This window comes from Pseudopipra pipra, chromosome 16, assembly GCF_036250125.1.
Source record: "Pseudopipra pipra isolate bDixPip1 chromosome 16, bDixPip1.hap1, whole genome shotgun sequence".
In the NCBI taxonomy this organism is placed as follows: Eukaryota; Metazoa; Chordata; class Aves; order Passeriformes; family Pipridae; genus Pseudopipra; species Pseudopipra pipra.
This window is the reverse complement of record NC_087564.1, coordinates 2,436,457-2,458,330: the sequence shown is the minus strand read 5'-3', so window position 1 is coordinate 2,458,330 and position 21,874 is coordinate 2,436,457. Positions and strand designations below refer to the sequence as shown.

The 21,874-nt window shown below is 46.4% G+C and overlaps 1 protein-coding gene across 7 annotated transcripts in view; it reads right to left on the bottom strand.

The window, feature by feature from the left end:
• CREBBP (CREB binding protein) overlaps positions 1-21,454 on the bottom strand; it is a 95,432-nt gene extending 73,978 nt beyond the window's left edge. For 3 of the 7 annotated variants that reach the window (XM_064672615.1, XM_064672616.1, XM_064672618.1), the window contains exons 1-2: positions 20,928-21,454; positions 5,867-6,579 (exon numbers count right to left, since the gene is read on the bottom strand). In XM_064672615.1, coding sequence (XP_064528685.1) covers positions 5,867-6,579; positions 20,928-21,012 — 798 coding nt within the window. In that variant the 5' untranslated portion in view covers positions 21,013-21,454. The remainder of the gene's footprint in view (positions 1-5,866; positions 6,580-20,927) is intronic. The other 4 variants (XM_064672617.1, XM_064672621.1, XM_064672619.1 and 1 more) reach the window with 2 other exon arrangements.
• Positions 21,455-21,874: the final 420 nt, after the last annotated feature.

Genomic DNA, 21,874 nt, shown 5'->3' with positions numbered 1-21,874 from the left:
CCGGAGCCAAAGTGAACCTTGGTACCTGCCCGAGCCAAGGGACTATCGCTGCAAAGATCTGCAGTGACATTGCACAACTGCAAACCAGGTTTAACTCGTGTGCTACAAATAGGAAACAACAACTCCATTTCAGGTGCCAGCAGTAATAGTTGTGGTAAGTGAGCTTTTTAAGTCACCAAATCTCCTCGGCGTATCAGCAAACTCATCTGTGGAGCAGCACTTTGCGCGGTCATGTTTCAAAACAAAACTGCCTCGGAGACTTTCATTCTACTACGAGTCAGTGAGTTTTGCTGTTGTGTGTTTCTCTGTATTCATATCCTTCTTCTGTTTGTATTATTGTGAAAGCACATATGTCTCTCCTCAGCAAAAACCCTGTTCCGGTGCTTGTTATTCAACACAGAACTGAGCAACCACGGTCAAGTCTGTAACGTTATCGAGAGTCCCCTGGAACTGGGAAGCAGCACTGTCTGGAATATGCCTTGGACTGCCTGCTCCTGTTTGCCAGAGGCATGGTCTGCTAGGAGACAGGCAGCTTGGCAGCCGAGCACGGACGGGTCCGTGGACGAGAAGCAAATTAACTGCAAGTCATGTTAAAATAATTCAGGCAGATTCAGACAGATTGAGAGTCACCAGAGAAACAAACTGCACCAGCAGTTTGCTAAAACACACAGAGCTGCAGAGGAATGAGAACATCTTCAGCTGACTTAATTCACAACCAGCAAGCGTGTGTAAATGTGGTACTCAGACCTGATCCCCCATCTGTACCGGGGGATCTGTTTAAATAAATAGTTTGCTTCGTTATTTCTCATCACACATTTGCCTCACCACAGATTCCTCACAGCACCGAGACAAGTAACATAACCACATACACCATGTAAGTCTTGCACCAGAGCTCTTCCTCTTTAACACAGTTAATTATCTTATTAAATTGATTCAACATTAATACCCAACACCCAAACATCACTCAGTGAACAACTGAATGTGCTTGTCCAAAGCAGGTGTATCATACAGACACTAAGCCTCAAAACAACAATAACAGAATGCACTCCTTTTATAGCTCAATAGTAAAAAAAGAACATGAGACAACTGGTTATTCTCTTGGTAGAACTAAAAAATGGTCTTACTGCTTTGTGAAGTTCACTTCTGGTAAGAGTTCCTCCTCCTCTCTGATCTGAACCTTCTCCTCCTGCAACGTGCCACTGTCATGTGGCTACTCTGACTAAAACTGAGTTGAAAACATGCACTGTTCAAACAAATTAGGCCAATATAGTTTAGAGAAAAAACTCTTCTGAACTCATAGGCAAAAATCCAGCAGAACAGTTCTGGTTTTCCCATGTTAGTGACTGTTTTGAACCTGTTCAGATCTGGGATGTCAATCCTACTACTGGTACCAGCTTCCAGTGGGGCTTTAATAGATACACACAGGTAACAGAACTCACCACTTGCAAGGAGCACTTGAACTCTGTGTCTAAACTCATTGCTCCCAGATCATCTCCTGAAATACTACACTGGAAGATCTGACAGCCAGATAAGCTTTTCTATCAGTCTCTCCCTGCCAGGCAGGTTCTAGTTTATATCAATAAAAATATTTTCCTTTAGAGTTTTCAATAAGGTTACTCAAAATGTACAATCTTCAAAGGGCATTCCCAAAAAACCCCCCAAACAACCAAGTGATCATGCTGTAACCCTCATAACCTGGTATGAAAATAAACAACCATTCTCTCCTGCTCTGTTCATAGATTCAGACTAAGATCTGACCGAACCATTTAATCTTTTTCTGGGGCATACAGAACTCAATAACATTTGATTAAACTGCACCTTTCAGAAAGAAAAGTGAACTTGAGGTAGGTTCATTAGTTCTATAAAGAAAAACACTTTAAAACAAGCCCCCAGCAAGCAATGGCTTCGTTGCAGTTCAACAGCAATGGCTTCTGCACATCAGCCACACACAGCTGCAGGATTTTCCCCTAAATTCCTGCTGCTGGGTACCAGCATATCCTTATTGGGCTGCTACAGCTCTGAGGTTACTGCAGAAAAGGTGATTCCTTTTACAGAACTGTATAAGGAGGCATTATAGCTTGGAAACACATGGAGAGAGAGCCCTCTCATCTGAATGGGACTTCACTACTTCTCAAGGGAAAGAGCAGAAGTACCAATTAGGTGAATCACTGTCCAGAACTCTTAACAGAGTGCACAAAGGAAGTCTGAGAACCAGACAAAATAAAGGGGAACTTTCCAATGTTTTCTTCTGGCTTTCCACAGGCTTTGATAGCAGTACTAGGACAAGGGGAATGCACCTCAGCAAGAGACTATCCAACAACTCAGCTACAGAAACACAACTTCAAGCTCTTGCCAGCCACAAGGAACAACAGGAAGGCTTCAAATCCCTCCCTTGGAAAAGAAGAGCTCCCACAGCAACAGGAGAGTATTAGGCACAAGCACTTCCAATGAAGTGCTCATTCCTATGGAAGCAATGACCATCTGCTCAGCTTTGCTGCTGCTTGTCATGTTCGACAGCCAACAATCTTAAAACAATCCTGACAAGATTCTCTAGATGGTTTGAACACATTTTCTGGACTTAATGGACTTAACAAAAGCATGCTCCAACACAAAAGGACAATTCATTACTACTGGAAATGACTGTGACAAGATGATCTGTTCCTCTGCCCCATCAAGTGATAATCATTGAAGGAAGAATCCTTCTGCTCTTTAAAGCTGATTTCTTCAAGAACTTCAACCCAGTCAAACGAAAACTATCCTTGTAGTGTCATCCAAGAAAACAGGGCCACAACTCCACAGTTGCAAGAAAAATTGTTACAGGAAAGAAGTCTGGCAGTGAAGGGAGCAGAAATATTCACAGCAGCACCAAAGAGAAGGTTCCTCAGAGGTTTCCAGGTGATCTCAGCAGCATAAAGTCACCAATCTCTGGGAGGATCATATAAAGTCTACTAAATCCTTTGCTCACACCTCTACAGATTGAGCAAGTATTTTACTTTAACCTCTCCAAAACATTTGTCATGATGGCAGCACCTCCTGGCCCTGTGACATTGGGAATTGGTTATTTTCCACTCCCTTTTTTAGGTTAGGGGCAAAGTTTATCCCCACCTTGGGCTCATGCAAGCACATGAACATGAGTTTCAGTTACCATGCTCAGTTCTGCCTTAAAATGGCAAGTCCAGCCCAAAATTAACAATATAGGCTCATGATGACCCAGATGAAACGAATCCCAGTTACTTCTGAGAGCAGGTGCTCAGGTTCTGGATATTTTTCTTCTTTTTCTCTTACTAGAAAGAATGCTTACAAAAACATATCACAAGGAAGAAAACCAGAAAAGCAATGGACTTTGCTTGATTAGTCTTTTGCTAAAAAAGAATTAGAACGAACCACCACAGGACAAGGTCTTGTCCAACAAAACTGGTGCCAAACTATGAAGGGTCAATGAGTCCCACACATTGCACATAAACACACTGAATTGAGAAAAATGGGCCACTGAGCTGTACTTGATACTTGGGTGAGGTTAGTCAGTGGTGCACATCACTTATTCTAAACGTAATGAGAAAATTTTGGGTTTAAAAGTGCTTTAAGATTTTGTTTTTCTGCATTTGTATTTCACACCTCTTTCCTTCCCTTAGGATATTGCTAGTCACAACCTGGAGAGTTTCCTTCCAGCTTTGATACAGGTTTTCAAGCACGATGGCAGCTACATTTTAAGCCCTTGAGTCAAGTTGGGCACGTTCACTGTGAGGCAGATCAGCTCTCTCACCACTTTTATTACAGCCTTTCAAATCTTTTAAGCTGTACACATTAAGTGGTAAACACCAGGGAACAGGAGGTGAAAAAACAAACCAACCCACATTCTCCTCCAGCAGAAATTTCAGTTTCAGAAGAACAGACAAACTCACTGAAGTGCTTTTCTTAAAAGCTTTCCTCACAACCAGAGCATCAGTAAGAAAAAGCTAAACACACAATCATGGTTGATAATCCTATTAGGACAAGAAACTGGGGGATGGGAAGAAACTGGAAAAGGGTACCAATCCTCCAATGCCTACTAAGGAAAATGGCAAAAACAGAGAAAGCTGCTGCTTGGCAGAAGAAAATTCAGGGAACAAGTGTTTGTTCCAAAATGGAACCCCTAAATCTTTGTGTAAGAAGACTGAGCTCACCTGCTCTCTTACTAAGAGAAAATTAGATGTGAATTAAGTAAAACTTGCCTAAGGAAACACAATGTTTTTAAGCTTCATCTTGTTCAGCAAGAGATGGAGCCCTAAAAAACACCAATCTTCCTATTTTTGTAAGTTGGCCAAGTTTTTGAAATTGTTTTCTCTTAAGTGCAGCTTCACAGCACCCTCATTTTATCACCATTTCACTATTCTTTTCCAATGTATTCCTTGTTCAAACTAACTTTACTTTGCTTCTTGAACATGTGTTAACTGAGAAAGTCTTGGTTAACCTCCTGAGCTGGTGAATCCATCTGCAGCTGGAATCAGGCTGAGCCTGAAGTCCTTCAAATATGGAATTTGTCTGAGTGTTGGCCCATTCCCTACCAGAGTGGATTTGTTTGAAATACATCAGGACCTCACAGAACCTTTCCCACCAGGCTCAGACAGACTCTGTCACATGAAGACCTTAAGCAAGTCCTTTTGCTTTGGGGTAATTCTACTCAAGTTGCTTCACACAGAAAATCAGTAGTTTCACCACAAAGCTGTGCAGTGGTTAGGAAAAGTCTACTTCCAAGAACTTAGATTTCTGTAAGTTTATAGAAATAAGCCACACAATCAGCATTTGTCACTCTTCCCACAAATTTCAAAGAAAAACAAATGAAAGATAAGCTGATTCTCTTTCTGTGCAGACCAATCTGCTCCACACAGCAAAATTAGCTGTTTTGGAGGCTGGAGACAGCTACATCCACTTTCAGAAGCTCTGACCTTCACAGAGACCACAAGCATCTCTTCCTTAAGCAAAGGGGGCTCCTTCACTGCAGAGAGAATGCTTTTTATGTTTTTCATTAAAAAAAAAAAAATTAACTGTACAGAACTCTACAGTGATGTCAACACCTCTTCAGGACACACACTTCCATGTCAAGCAACACAATTTTTTCCATATTTCCTAACACATCAATGAATTAACACTAACGTTAATAATTTCCAGTAATAACAGCTAGTGATGTAGGAAAAGATAAAAGATCAGAGATAATTTTTTTATCTTTTTCTACATATCAGAATGTGGTGGGTTTGCCATCAACATTTCAAGAAGGAACTGTACCAAAGCAACCCAGACATGAGATAAGACACAAGGCAGGAGGAACAGCAGTCAAAACACTGTTTAGACTTCTGCCCTTCCCAAGTTTGCATTAGCTTGCCAATCCTGAAATCTGATGTTTCCAGATCAGTTCCTCCATATTTAAAAAACATTTGCTGCACAGCTGCTGACAGTGGTCCTTGACAAGAGGAGCAATTGCTACACCTCTCCCTTCAATCCACAAGTGTTTCTCACAACGCTCACACTGCTTTAGAAGATGCTGTTGTCTGGCAGCTAAATTGAGATTCTGCACACCAGAAATCATCTGCTGCTCCCTTTCTGCAGGATTACACTACTCTTTTCTAATTCACCCTGCTAAGATACTCTCCAACTTTTAACTTCAAGGATGCCTTTTTCAAGGAGTGCTTTCATTTCTGATTACATGAGTAGTACTGCTTCAATTATCTTGCTTTCACCGTATCACTGGTGACTGAAATGGATAGCTACAGGTTCAAAAAAGCACATCCTTTAGTTCTGTTCCAGAAAAGGGTCTACTACATTTCCTAAACACCTGTATGGAGAAAAAACAAGTGCAGTAAACAGAATATATTAAATGGCATGTACATACTTTAGTCATTGCTCCTGTCTGTGCTGCGTTCAGCCCGGTGTGCCCAGCCATCTGTGGAGATACTTGGGTTAAAGTCTCTGCCAGCACACTGCCTGCATTCCCCTGCATGGCAGGGGCAGAATATTGCATTCCTGCTCCCCTTCCTCTTCCAGCTGCCCCAAGAGATCCATTCATTACCTGCCCTTGTCCTTGCTGAGGCTGATTCATTAAAGTGTGACCAGAATTACTGTTGAGAAGGCTCTGGTGTGTCTGACTGAAATTAGTATTCATACATATCCCAGGTCCAGTCTGTGATGTTGCAGGGCTGCTCGTCACCATCCCCACTTGTTTTTGTGCTTGAGAGTTCAGGGTTTGGGAGGCAGGTGTGGTAGGTCCAGAGGTGCTGGCTGCCTGCTTGGCCAGGCCCGGAGCAGCCGAGTCCCCCGGGTTCAGAGGGCTCTTCCCCATCGCACCCAAGCTCCCGATGCTCGCGCTGTTTGGCTGCCCCTGGACTTGCCCACCAACTCCCTGCTGCACGGGGCTGCTGGAGTTCACACTGCCAATGCCTGGGGTTAGGGAAGAGCCGCTGCTTCCCCTCAGGAGTTCAGAAAGTTGTTTGTGTTTGGAAGCCGCATCTGGAACGAGGTTCCCACTGCTGTTTAAAAGGCCCAACTCGCCATTGGGGATCAGCTCATCAGGAAGATCATTTTCCAAGTCAAACAAAGATCCAAAATCTACAAGTTAAAACAGAAACATGAGTGAGAAAACATGACAGACAAGTAGCTAAAATACTTCTCTTCACTGCTTCGTACCAGTGCTAACAATGACAGGCACTCAGGTACATCTTTACCCACGACTCAAGTTGTGAGTGAGGGGCCCTGGGACACAAACCCCAGAGCCTTTCAGAGCAGTTGTTGGTACACACTGTGCACACAACAACCATACAGGGAAGAAAGAGCACTGGCCAACAAGCAGGTTTTTTGGCAAGACTTGACAAAACAAAGCTTAAGAAAACTAAGGTGGCAAGAATACAATGATCTAATCTTAACTCCTAATTCCCCTTGTTTTGGCTAAAAGATGACAGTGGAAACAATAAGAGGTTTTTTCCTATTGATTTACTCTCCCCAAAGAGCCATTACGTCACCTCTCCCGACCTCCTCTGTAATCCCAAGGCACTGAATTTCACCCAGCAATCCTCCCCAACCCTGCCATTCACGTGTGCACATGGCCAAAGAACATCTTCCAGCTCTGCTTCAAAGCTTTACCAAAACACAACCACCACTCCTTCAGCACTTTGATCCCAGCCTCACACAGGAACACGCCTCAGATCACTTTCTGCTCATCGATTCCTACCGTGATCCACTCCTTCAGAAGATCCCAAAATGCACTCAGCATTTCCTCCTTGTAATGCCTCTTGAATCAAGCCACTGCTTGGTTCCTGAACAGCTCAAATAATTCAAATTGCTTTGTAAGTGCCCAGCCCTCATTTATCATGCCCAGTATTGACAGAGGTAATCCACACACTCTCCAGATGAGCAAAATAAATCAATCAAATCTTCATTGAGCCACTTGAAGGAACAGCTCTGCCTGGCTGGAACACCCAGACTAATAAAAAAGTGCTGGGGCTTTTTTTTTTTTACTCCTTTAAGGAGCAACTCAGGTTCACTAAAATATTCACTAAAATAAGCAGCATCTGTGCAACAAGGTTATTTTGGCATGTAACTAAAAAATAGAAAGTTACTTCACTGTATATAGGTACTTCCATATAAAAATAAAAAGTTATATATTTGAAGACATAAAGACAAGCACAAGCAATACTAATAAACATCTACACAGACCAGCCACAGTTCACCAGAGCAGCTATTCAGACATGCAGCTCATCTCAGAAGATTTTTCCAGTCCAGGGATGTGATCTAAAACAACCACTTCCCCACTGTAACATAAATATGTGAAACTTCTATTTTGCCCCCCAAACCAGCCCTGACAAACTCCTGTCCCTCACAGTGAGCAACAGACAAACCACATTTTTTCCGGGTTAGAGCAAAGAAAAGATCTTTACTAAAGAAGAGCATCCCAAAAGCTTCATTGTTTTAAAGTTTAATTCACTCTTCAACCACAAGAAGACCCAGGCTGCAAAAACGATGTAAGATGGTACGTGGAAAAGAAACAACAAACCCCAGACAACACATAACCTGTATCACAAAGCAGGGATGCAAAACAACAAATCTCAGTACACTCAAATCCCACACATTTCATCAGCATGTGAATTTCCAAGTACACCTAATTGAAGGAAAATGAGTAAAAATGTTCAGATTTACAATGACCAGTGAGTTACATCAACAGTCACAGTAAACACAGTCAAAAATGTTCAACTCTGCCTGTTCTGAAGGCTCACAGCAGCACGTCCTTCAGGGCCCCACCTTGCCACCAGCACCTACTGAAGTCAATAATCCCTCCAGGACTGCACCAAGTTGGCTGTGACAAGACACACCCCCGGCTCAGAACAGACCCCCTGCTCCCTTCCAAGCTGGCAGGTAACGAGGTCATATTTTTGTTAGCAAGGTTCATTAAAGTATTTTTAATTTCTCTTACTTGCTGCCTTTCCTTTCAAGTGTTTAGTTCACTTTTTCAGCTTGCCTTCTACAGAAATTCCTGCTGCACCTTCAGCTCCCTTCCAGCCTTCGATTGCTCCAGCCCTCCTCTCCCACACCACCACTCCACACTGACCAGGCTGCAGTTTGTCTCTCCCTACACATTTTGCTTCTACCTTCCTTCTTCCAAGATTTCCCTGGTTTTAACCATCCCTCACCCTTCCTGATGAAAAACCCATTGGCTGGTGGGGGCCCAGCCCGTTTTGTCCACAGGTGAGTCCTTGGTGGGTGTCGGGTCCCTGTGGCACAGCCTGGAGTGCGGGGAGGCTCTGCCACCCTGGAAATGCCGGGAGGCTCTGCCACCCTGGAGTGCCGGGAGGCTCTGCCACCCTGGAGTGCCAGGGGGCTCTGCCATCCTGGAGTGCCGGGAGGCTCTGCCACCCTGGAGTGTCGGGAGGCTCTGCCACCCTGGAAATGCCGGGAGGCTCTGCCATCCTGGAGTGCCGGGAGGCTCTGCCATCCTGGAGTGCCGGGAGGCTCTGCCACCCTGGAGTGCCGGGAGGCTCTGCCACCCTGGAGTGCCAGGGGGCTCTGCCACCCTGGAAATGCCGGGAGGCTCTGCCATCCTGGAAATGCCGGGAGGCTCTGCCACCCTGGAAATGCCGGGAGGCTCTGCCACCCTGGAAATGCCGGGAGGCTCTGCCACCCTGGAATGCCGGGAGGCTCTGCCACCCTGGAATGCCGGGAGGCTCTGCCACCCTGGAATGCCGGGAGGCTCTGCCACCCTGGAATGCCGGGAGGCTCTGCCATCCTGGAGTGCCGGGAGGCTCTGCCATCCTGGAAATGCCGGGAGGCTCTGCCATCCTGGAAATGCCGGGAGGCTCTGCCATCCTGGAGTGCTGGGAGGCTCTTGCCATCCTGGAATGCCCGGAGGCTCTGCCACTGCAGCTGGAGCTCCACCACAGCCATCTGCCCGTGTGTCACCGAGGGTGGGACACGGGGCCACGGCTGAGGCTCTGCCTTTGTTAAACTGCTCTCGTCATCCCGCCCCGCTCTAAGTTCAGGAGTTACAGCACTCCTGCAGACAACTTCCCTAAATCCCACAGAAAGGTGTTTTTCCAAGCTTCTGCCCCAAAACTGTTAGTATTTCATCAACAAGAGATGCGTGTGTGTGCCAGGACAGGGGCAGAGGGGTGACAAAATGTAGAGGGGGAAGATGCTGCTGTTGCTTAAAGGGTATTATTTTCCAGCTGTATTTCCAAATGGGATGCTGGAGCATAAATGCTCAATTTTTCATTTTTTTTATTTTTTTTTTGCTTGGCTGGCTGGACTCAGTCTTGCCAGAGCCAAGGACTGGAAATGTTTTTGCAGTTTACAAAAAGAGTGAAGAAAGCATTTGGGAATACAGCCTCTTAAAACCTGAAATAACCTACTGCTCCTAAGCTCCTGTAAGGAGGCTGTACATTAAGGTTAGGCATGGAAAACGTACAGCTCTGCCAGCAGGAAAATAAAATGCAGGTAAACAACTTAGCACAGTGGTTGTGTAAAAATTCACCGAGAATTCAAATGTTCACACAATGATTAATCATCGTCTTTTATATTTAATCAGTCATGTACATTAAAAACACCAACACAAGGCACATTTTACAACAGTTATAAAATACAACAAAACAAAAAATCTGCTTGAGCATGTCTGCAACAAATCCATAAAGATAAGAGATTGTCTAGGCAGTTATAAAAAGAATAAATATATTTACACACATATAAAAATCTGCCATAATAAGAACACGGCCTATTTCTACTGACAGAAAAACGAAAAGCAACTGCAGTCCCTCCATCCTCACAAGAAGAACATAATTGATCCAATTCTCAATGCTTCAACTATTTCTCAAAGTCAAAGGCAGCTACCAAGAGCCTAAAAATCGAGGGATGTCTTTGCCTTCCATCCAGTTACCTGAAGCAGTGCCCAGGAAACACCTCTGCTGAGGGGTCCCACTGCAACCACCGAGCTCTGGAGCTGCTCCATCCCTCCAAACTGCTGCTCTCCGAGCACAGAGAGTGGGAAAAGTGATCTGGGTTTTAAAGGAGAACAGACTCCCTGAACTCATAAGGCACATCCCTCTAATTCAGTGCTCAGGACGCAGCAGAGCTGACTAAGGCTGTGCAGAATCACCTCACAGTGCCTTGTCTCTTAACACAGCACTTCTGATCCTAAACCTCACGCCTTTCATTACCTCTGTTATATAAAACCAAGCATCCTCACCAAAAACCAGAGATGACATGTTTTTTGGAAGGCATGGAAAAGCACTAGGCAACTACCACCCCCCCACTCTTTCCAAAAGGCTCCTTCTCCAATTTGAGCATCCTGCCTTCCTTGAGCAGCTATTTTCACACATGGAAGATAACCACACTTGAAACACTTTCTCTCCTAATTTCAGTTTTATGAGCTTAAATGTCACAGTTTTCTGCCTTCCTGGACAACACTTTCAGAAACCAGAATAAAAAAAGATGTTCTGTTTCCTTCTAAGTCTTTTGAGAAGAAAAAAAGCCCAAACTGTGTGGCATCCTCAAGGCAGAACACTCTCATCTGTATGACTGCTTGTGACTGTTATTGGGAGACTTTCTTAATATACGTATTCAATCAATTAAATTGTTTGGATGTCACAATTTTTTCCCCTTTAGCTGACCCTGGAGAGGTGACAAACGTTCTAAGGTGTTTCCTTACGTGACTTGTTATCTCACAGAGCAAGCAGGAGGAGAACTACCAAACTCAGTTTCGTTTTTTGCTGCACAATCTCTGCTTGAAACGTGACTGGGAGTTTTCCTGTCACAACCTGACTGCCCATGCACGGAGCAGGCACTGGAGTCACACTGCAGTCCAGCACACAGGCAGTATTTTCACCGTGCCTTTCTTTCATGCCAACATAGCTGTTACATTTCAGTGAGCCCAATTTTGTTTTGTAAGGCCTCTTTCAATCACGCCAGACCCCAGCAGACAAAGCCTCAACAGTTCAGAGCTCCAGCCATTCCCTAAAATTCGCTGTCAGGTAGCTCCCCTCAATAGCCACACTGTTTGGTGCAGTCAGCAATTACCACCTCCATTCCAACCTCCTTTCGAGGTCTGAGGATTCTGTAATTTATTGTTTCATAAAAGAAAATTACAGCATTTAATGTTTTAGAGCAATTAAACAACGAGTTCATGGAAAATATAAAATTTCCAGTAAGGAAACTTTACATTAGTGTCTCTACCTAACAAGACACAGAAAGATTGTGATGCCTCTGACCTTGACTGTCAGCAGAGCAGCAACACTTCTTCAGAACATGATGTTTAACAACCTGGTTGAAAATGATGGTGATGAGGGACCTGGCTGGGTCAAGGACACCCAGCTGAGTGGAGGGTGGTAAGGGGGAATGAGAGATCCAGCAGCAGGGATCTGGGTGAGTCCCAACAACTGAGGGCTTGCAGAATAAGAGATCTGAATATTTAACTTCTTAATTTCTTCCTGCCTGATTGATTGAACTACTTGCACTTGGGATGAGAAAGGAATATGGTCTGGTTTGCTCATTCCTAAGTCAGTGGACTGGTCAAAATTCAAATATGTTGATACGTGGAAATGAGCTTGACCTTTTGGAATTCTTGGTACTTGCCTCTAGGAAACTCATTGGAATCATTATCAGGGCACTCTCAGACCCACAGTTACTGGGGTTGGAAAGGATGTCAGGAGGTCTGTCTGCAGCCCAGCCCCTCAGGCTCCTATCAGAAGGCACTTGCTCCAGCCCCCAATCTCCTTGTTAGTCCTTCACTAAACTCACTCCAGCTCCTTCATGACCTTCCCAGTGATGGAAGGAGCTGACCAGTCTCCAGTTGCCTGTATTGTCCTTCTAGCTCTTCTTGAAAATTGGTGGAACACGTGCCTTCTGCTTTCCTGGGGCTGGGATTTTGGGGATGGGGGGATTGTGAAGGAAGCATTCATTCAGCCACGCTTCCTTTGCAACTTGTTTTCTGGCAAAGTGTGACTCTCCTTCATAAGATGAATCCCATTCAGGGTACAGACATGCAGCTAAGCAGCAAAGTTCCTAAAATCAATTAAATTAGATCCATTTTGTGCATCCCAATAAGCCAAAGGGACACTATCACTTTAGAATCTTGTTAATCTCAAGTTAAAGCAGCTTCACACTTCTAAAATCTCCCCCAGTTTATTTTTGTAAGACTTCAGCAACTAAGTGACTTTTCAAAAGTGAAGCTCATTGGACAGAGCAAACAAATCTCAAAACTAATGAAAAAGCATCCCTTCTCTTCTAATCTCTACTCCAATACTACCAGTATGATTGACTTATTTTAAAAATGGTCCTGACACCAGCCCCAACACCAGACACATGAGTCAGGATGGGGAAAATGCAGGTATCTATAACCTTTATACCACAACTAATGGGTGTGATTACAAGCACCACCTGACACAGGAAAGGTCATCTGTTCTGTCCCTGGCTTCTTTCTCACCTCCATGAAAATGTTATGAACAGAGATCCTTCCTTGGTTACACCAGGCTTAGTTCCCAGCCTCTTTCCACCTGCACACTGTGTGTCACAATGTCATAACCTCTGCTGTACTCATCCAAATTGTCTCCACCATTTCTCTTTTGCTGTGCTCGTAATGAAAATACAGTCTGTGTTAAAAGCCTAGAAAAACCTAAGATATTGGCTTCTTTCAGGAATTATCCCTGTTTTCAGATCTACCCTTCCATAATAATTGGATTGCTTGAATGTTTCCCTATCAATTACAAAGTAGTATATAAGGGCACATTAAATGCACCTGGCACTGAAGCTTATATAAAGAAAAAAATAGGAAAAATATTCAGATAAGAAGCCAGCCTCTCGAGACCAGAGGGGGATAAAACCAAAATAACCCCCAAAACATGTAGCAGAAGCAGCCCAACAAGAGCATTCACTCTCGTCTGTTCTTGAAACCATCGGGTGGCAAACAGTGGATTGACTTTACCCTTCTCTGGTCCTACTGAGCCTCTCCAAAACTTTGCTTCCTCCCTTCCCGAGGTGCCTTCCCTATTTTGACACTGTTGCTGCGTTTGCTCTTGTAACTTTAAATGCCACCCAGCAGCATCCACACCACAGACACGGTGTAACAGTGCAGGTGGCACTGACCAAAACGCCCCAGGACATTTCTGTGCCGTAGGGAGAGAAACCTGGGCAGAAGGAAAAGGAGGCAAACAATCTGCCTATGGACTGGGAGACACCACACTGGGAACATCAGCTTCCCATTCACAAGATCATCCTGAAGAAGATTAAATATTTTCAGGTTCTTGGAGCACGTTAACAGCAGCGGGATTGCCTTCTCATCCTATCACAAACACACACATCTGGTCTGTTGCCCTAATTTTATAGCTGACAGAACCTTTAAATTGGGGATGACCCTTTAAAGAGGACTCATCTGAGAATCTGGTAATTAACAGCTGGCACTTGCTTCAGGCAGCGTGAAATGCAGGGTCTGCACCAAACCAGTGTCTGCACACAAATGCCTTGAGCTGACAGAGCCACTGCTCCCCTCGCTGTGCCACCCTCCCTGCCCAGCTGGAAAAGGAATCAGCAGATAACATGCAAAGACATGAATTATCCTGACAAACAAACTTTAACTGTGACATTCCCTGGCCACAGACTTCTTAGTAAATATACTGTCAACAAAGGTGGTTCAGACTTGGAAGTGTTCAGTCCCCATCCTCCCCACAGTGACTGACGGTGATGAGAACTCAGGCTCAGTTCCAGCTCAGGCAGCTCCCAATATTCCCTTCAGCTACATGAGTCTTCCTCCTAAAGCTCCCACCTTAGTGCACCTTCTCCACCAGAACCACAGAACAGGCTTACTCTGTGAAAACTAAACCAGATAAATAGGTACTTGAAATAAGATTATTAAAACAAACAAACAAAAAGGCTAAGCGAGACTACTAGGAAACAGGCAAGTTTGAGGTCTCCTTTATGACATACAACAGCTGCAAAAACTGTGTTTCTGTTCTTTTTAATGCCACTTTTCCCTCCCTACTTCTGATACCAAACTTAAGTGAAGTGTCTTTCACTTGGCAACTCCAATTCAGCTGTGCAAGAACATACATACCAAAACAAACCAAATACACATAAGGAAGCAACAGCAGATGTGTGCTTAAAACTAATGATTTTTGTGCATTTCTGTCTAAAAAACCTTCCAACCGTAACTGACAATCCAAAAAGCCCCAATTCCCTCACATATCTATTTTACTTTAAAGCACTGATTTCGGTGAGATGAGGCTGTTTTGAATCATTCTCATTAAGACTTTCCTTAAGGGAGTTTATGAACCTTCGGAAAAAAAACTTCACAGCTCCTCCAAACCAGACTTACACTCAGCACTTACTGAATTCAAGCCTCTTGGTAATTTCCCCAGTTCTCTTCTCTGTGAGATGATACTACACAGAAGTGATGTCATCACCAACACCCACTAAATCAGCCACCCAAGTACCCGTGGTGGCAAAGCCGGGCAGAGCAGGAGCAGCTCTTCGGGTGACACACACAAGGACAGGGGTTGGAATCTAATATTCCATTTGACTTCTCACTCTGCAACCAAAAGGATCCAGCTCCGATGCCTGGCTCAGCCACATCCAACTGCAGCAGGGATGTGTCTGCCTGTGGGACTGGGAGGGGATCACCCAGGGAGAACAACTCCTCTGGACAGCATTGTCTTCCCGAGGCAGCTCCCGCAGCATTAAATGTGAGCGGCAGGGAAGGAGATTGTTTTACAGACCTACAGATATATAAATGAAGGTTTTGCAAACCAAGGATACCGTATTTATCCAGTGTCACAAATAAGATCCTTATTTCTCAGTGGTGGTGAACAAGAAAGGAGGAAAGGAAAAATGAAGCTTTTGAAGAGTATATGATAAGGGGTTTAGATTCCGAGCTATAATTATCAGGGCTAATAGAAGTTTCAGTTTTCTTTTCATTCACACTTTGATTGTGCACAATACCTAACAGTATTTCTTGAGGCATCTCTATTAAAAGAGTTTCTAAATAAACGATTTAGGTTCTCTCTGTATCTCAGACATCTGAGAAGACAGATGGAAAACGTAACATATGTTAAAAGGAAGATTTACAAAGCAAAAATTCTTTAAAGTGTAAACCAAATTAGGGTGGAAGTGTCAGATTTCTAAGCTAACCCACATGCTTTTCCCCTGTATAAGAACAAACACTAGAATTTTTCAAATTGTGTTTTTCAACTACCCCCTCCACCCTGATTTCACATTGACTTGCAGTATTTTGCTAATAGAGTGAGGGGTTTTGTTCATATTCTTTTCTATTAGCAGGTAACAACAGAGAGTAAAATATCTAATAAAGGTAAACACTAAGAACATGGGGATTTTTTTAATGTGAAGCTGCAGGTATAATAACAAAACACTGCATGTTGCTGTAGAAATAATTAATGGCACTGGATCATGATGCCAAGGAACGTCCAGCCAGACCAGAAAGTGAATCATCTGCAGCAGAAAACTGGGAATCATTCACGAGCTACCAAGAGATCTCTGGAGTACAGCAAAGACTGACCCCCCAAGCACAGCCTCTATTCCTGCCTGCTGCTGGCAGGGCTTCTCCAGGAGCTCTACACCACTGCACAAAATAGCATTTACTGAGGTAATTTTAAGTCATAAGAGGGAAGGAATCAGTTTGATAAACTCCCCAGTACATGTGCAATTATCACTCAAAATATGACTTCCAAAAAAAAAAGATTGTGGACTGTGACACATGCTCAGAGTGGCAGATCACCTGCTCAACTTTTCATCCCCCACACACAGATGTGAGTATCAAACTCCCTGGAAAAAAAAATCTATAAAAGTCTCCAAGCACTAAGAAAGTACACAATATCCTGCTATCAGCAATGCTCTAGGAATTGGTAAGAATTAGCTGCACTAGACTCTCTAAATGAGCCCATTTCTAATCTTACAAATCTCCTGTTCCAGATCACAACTGCTGGCATCAAGTTATGAGGGTCAGTCACTTCGGGTGGAAAAGAAAATAATCAGCTTGTATCAAACTCACAGCTCAAAGTAAACATTCTTGCTTGGCATCCTCCTTTCCCATCCACCACCCACATTGTTACACCTAAATGCTAGGTCTTATGAAACAATATAGCCATGAAATATCCCAAAAGAAACAATATAGCCATGAAATATCCCACCTCCCACCCCAGATACTTATGGTGCAAATTCCACAAAATAGAGGACTTTCCCGTGGAATAATTACAACTGCACACACTCCTTCATCTACAGCTTTTCAGAAGATGCATTTCTTCCCCAGATTGTCTGCTTATAAATCCAAGTCTGGTCATTTAATGGAATTACCCCTTTCCTTGTTCCAGGGAGAGATGGAGGAAGCACGTATGTAACTGCAGTTCTTACTGCCACAGCACACAAATGACACTCAAGTTTTGCACATATCCTACAGAACAAGAGCAGACCAATTACACAGGCTTCCATGGAGCTTCTCAGCCACACAGGAATGAACCCTTTAAAACATCCATACTAATGCTTCCACGTGCCCAAACAAGATCTGGTTTTAGATCACCGAGACGTCACTCCACCTGAAGTCTCAGCTAAGAACATGAACACAAGCTTACAAAACCTTGCTGGCTCTCCTTAAGCTACTTTGGTTTTGTCCACCTCTTTTAGAACTAAAACCTAAATCGACTGCAATACACCCCTCTGGTTTTTGGCAGGGGAGCAGGATCAAATCAGGCTGCGCATCGACACGAACTCCCTTCTGCGAAGTTCTGTAGCTGGCTGGGAGTCAGCCAGAGATCTGCTTATCACGGCACGTAGGAAGGCACGTGCGGCAGGGCCAGCCTTCCCCCGGCACAGAATCCGGGTCCTGGGTGCCAGCACGAGGGCTGGGAGGAGAACGGGAGCTCCCGGGGGTGCCAGCCCGCGGACTCTGCAGCCGCAGCTCTGCTGCTTCAGCTGGGGAAAAAAAATCAACACCACCACCCCCCCCCAAGAAATTCTGAGGTGAAAATCCAGCTCTAAGGGGTTTCTGAAGCCGCTCATCTCACCTTCTTCCCAACTTCACCTACTTTAGGAATCGTTAAGTCCTGATGCCGTCAGGGACACCCTCTGCCCTGGCCCACATTACGCGGTGTCGTTTCTGGAACCGGCGCAGCTCCACAGCAGCACAAGCTGCAGGGAACGGAACCAATGCAGGCAGAGGCAGGACTTCAGTGCAACCCAGACCCCACCGAGCCACCTGTAGAAGGGACCATGGTCCAGGGGCACTGAACACCTCCAGCTTTGCTGCTGCTCCACACAGTTGTATTTTTCCCAACGTGTGGTGTGCAGCATTCAGCCCCAGACCAGCTCAAGAACAACGTGGGCTCTCTGTATATTCTGCTGGAGGACCAATGCCAGCAACATACCAAATAATCACGACACTCAACATTAAAATAACACACTGCCATAAGCAAAGTTACTGTATTTCTACTTTTTGTAAGAGTCCCTTGTTTATTCTGCCCCATACTGGATGAGAATCTCCCACAACAGCCACAGAGAAGAGAAATGTTTAGGTATGAAAGCGACTGTGTATCTAATAAAGCAGTAATTAGACAAAAGCACTACTCCTACTTGGCTAGACAAGGAAAAATCTTTCCCACGGACATTTTAGCACAGGAGTCAGCTTGTTCAATACAGCACAGCCACCAGTCTTAACCTTTCTTATTCATACAAAGAGCAGCGGGGCAACTGCAAAATGGGACTATCGTGAAATTTAAAGCTGGTCACAGCACCCATTTCTGTTACCCTTTCATCTCTGCTCCCTTCTCCAGATCAGACATTAGATTCAGCTGCTTGGGTTTAACAGGAAAGGTTGTATTTTCAGAACGCAAGCAGACCAATTTCAACGGCACAAACTTCGCCCTGGTAAGCTGAGGAGCTATTTTTATCAGAAAGATTAAAGGCAGCTAAAACTTACCCTGACAAAAGGAGTTGCTTAACATCACCGCATCAAAGCATCGAGAGAAATATAAACAAGGATGAGCAGTGGCTTTCAGCGTTCGGGGCTGCCACCAGACCCTCGGGTACGGGCGTTTGCAGGCTGGGAGCTGAACTGCTCAGCAGCAGAACGGCCCAGCCGGGCCCGCGGTGGCTGTGAAAGCACTGAAAGCACGTCCCCGCCGCGGCAGCCGCAGCACCCAACGGCACGGGGTGACCACTGCAATTACAGTGCTGTTCACCCGCACACAACTCGCTGCTCATCCAGGCAACGAGGCTCAAACCCACCTCCCCAGGCTCCTCCAGTCACAAAAGCCCCTTTCCAGGCTGCGGTAGAACTTTTTCATTTAAGCCTCGGCATCAGGGAGCCAGCCTGGTTTAGGTCCAGGGCAGGTTTTTGACAGCAGTCACTATTCAAACTATGTGTATCACCTGCTACAACGCACAGAAACCACCAGGGATGCTTCAACAAGCAGCACTAAGTGCTGGCAACAAACCTAGAAGTGCTTTTCCTAAAAAAAAAAAAAAATAAATCTCTGAGTGAACAAACATGGCCCACGCTGTCCGCAGAGAGAGATTTTTGCCTGTGGAACACGAGGGCGACAACAGAACTCCACGGACACACTTGTCCAAAATACAGCTTGGGGTTTGCCATCCCAGTGCCCAGAGGCCCCCTCAGCCCTGCAGAACTTTCTGCAGATGCTGGAGTTCACACATCCAGCACTGCACAGAGCTCACCAAGACGCACGAGAACTTGCTGAACAGGACGTAATTAAGACTGAAGCATTCCAGAACAGACCAAGTGAACTTCAAAAAAGGAAGAAAAAAAAAAAATAAATCCAAGGCACCTCTTCAAACACCTTTCACTGGCTACCAGGAGAGCCTAAGATGTCTAGCTGAAGACTTAAAGAAAAACTGTATTTAACCTGAGTTACTGTGTAGCGTTTCACAGCAACTTGTGTATCAGCCTCCCGTATATTCCACTGCTTCCACGAAAGGGATTAACCTGGTTCAATCACAAGACCTCACCTAGATATTCCCTTACAAGTCTTACTCTCGATACTGTTTCTTTCTCGCTTGTTTCATTTACTTGTAGGCTGAAAAGAAAAGGATACCATAAAAACCCCTAAAGGACACCTAACAACTATTGCCAAACGCAGATTGAGCAAGCTGAAAAAAACCACAGAATTTATCAGCTCAATTATAGTAATAATTTTTTCAGTCTATGGAAACACAGCAGGCATAGCATGATTAACTTATCACTGTCCCTTTCACAAGATTCATTAATCTCTGAAAGCAGAAATGCAAGTCCAACACACTTCGTGTTCCTCAGAAACCACTGTTTCAGTGATTGAAACAGTGGGAACACCGGGAGATGTCGGTCCACACACACATGCTCTTGTGCACACACGTGTGTATTTACAACAGGCGGGCGCTGCTGGAAATGAAACATTTTGATGCACCTTATTATCTACAAACCCATCACAACTGAAGAACAAGGCACGCCAGAGAGACTACACACAGCCCGACTGCCAGGCTGCCGGGCATTTCGTCACACAACCAACCCCACAACTTCAATTATCATCTGCAAATCGTTTGGGTTTTAAAGGAAAAACGCTCGGGACTGAGCCAAGCGCCTTAAACCTGAGTCACAGGTGGGGAGGCACGGAAAGAAAAAAGCAAGGTATTAACTGGGGCGTGGAATTAGATGGTCTTTAAGGTCCTTTCCAACTCAAACCATTCCACGATTAAGAAGCTGTTAGGGAGTTTTTATTCCGTTTTTATTCCTACATGTGTTGCATGTAGGGGCACAGTGGAAGAGCCTGTATAGGGCTGTTAGCAGTGGGTTTTCAGGAGTACATAAAAACCCTGACCACCTTTCCATGAAGCCACCTTCAGCTTAGATTTAGATTAGATATCAGAAAGAAATTCTTCCCTGGGAGGGTGGGGAGGCCCTGGCACAGTTGCCCAGAGAAGCTGTGGCTGCTCCATCCCTGGAAGTGTCCAAGGCCAGGTTGGACGAGGCTTGGAGCAACCTGGGACAGTGGAAGGTGTCTCTGCCCATGACAGGGGGTTGGAATGAGATGAGCTTTAAGGTCCCTTCCAACCCAAACCCCATTCCACGATTCTACAATAAGCAGGATGGTCAGCCCTTCTCCTTCCCTACCCGCACCCCACTCACCTGCGCACCCCCATCATCCGAACTAGGGAGCTAAAAACGAGGACGACGGAGGAAAAGAAGGGGAAACCCGACTCAAAAAAACGCCTTTTCCAACCGCTATTTATAGCCGGGACGGGACTTGGCGTACGGGTCCCGCCCGGTAACTTCGAGTGCAGGAGGCCCAACCCACCCCCGCCGGGAACCGCGGCAGGGCGGGCGGGCCCCCCAGCCCCCCCCTCCGGCGGGGCGGTCGGGAGTGTGTGTGTGTGGGGGGGGGAACCGCCGTGGAGCCCCGCCCGAGCCACCCCCGCGGCCTTACCTGTGCTATCGCTGGCGGAGAAGCCCGGCGAGTTGAGCTTGGCTCGCTTGGGGTTGGGCGGCCCGTCGAGTAAGTTCTCCGCCATGGTGGCCGAGGCGGCGGAGCCGGTGATCGTTGTCGGGGGGTGCCCCGGGGGGGGGGCCGAGCTCGCTGTCCCCGCTCCTCCGCCGCTCGGGAACCCAACAGCGCCGCTCAGTGCCCGGCCGGCCGCCCCCGCTCCCCCATGCCGGGCCGCCGCAGGCCGCAGGGAGGAGGGCTCGGGGCGGGGAGCGAAGGGCCCAGCGCCCCCTCCCTGCCGGCCGCGCTCCTCCCGGGCGCTCCCCCCGCCGCGGTGCCCGGATGGCGGCTCAGGCCGTCACTCGGGGCGCATTCCGCCCCCCCACACGCTCCCCTCGCCTCGCCCCGTCCCCTCCCCTCCGCGGCGGCGGCTTCGCCCCGGCCCCCGCCCGCCGCCCGCCCGCGGCCGAGGTAGGGGAGGGAGGAGGGAGGAGGGGGGGGGCGAGAAGAGAAGGGGGGGGCGGCAAAAAATTAAAAAAAAAAAAAAAAAAAAAAAGGAGAAAAAATCGTCAGAAAGCGGAAAAAACCGCGCCGACACCCCCACGAAAAAAACCGCCCCAAAACAATGAGCGCGGCGCGGCGGCGGCGGCGGCGGCGGCGGCTCCCCCCGGTCGCGGCGGCGGCGGTCGGTTGGCTCCGGGCGGCTGCGCCCCTTGCTCGGCTCGAGCCGCCCCCCCCCCACCACCGCTGTGCGCGTCGGCGGCGCTCGGCGCGGCTGCCCCGTGCGGCGGTGGGGCGGCCCCGCTGCCCCCGGCCCGGCCCGGCCCGGCCCGCTCCGCCCGCGCCGCGCTCCGGCTCCGCGACAAGATGGCGGCTGTTGATTCCTCAATTAAAAAAAAAAGTTTTTTTTTCTCTTCTCTTTTCCAGAGCCCTCGGGGGCGGGGCGGGGG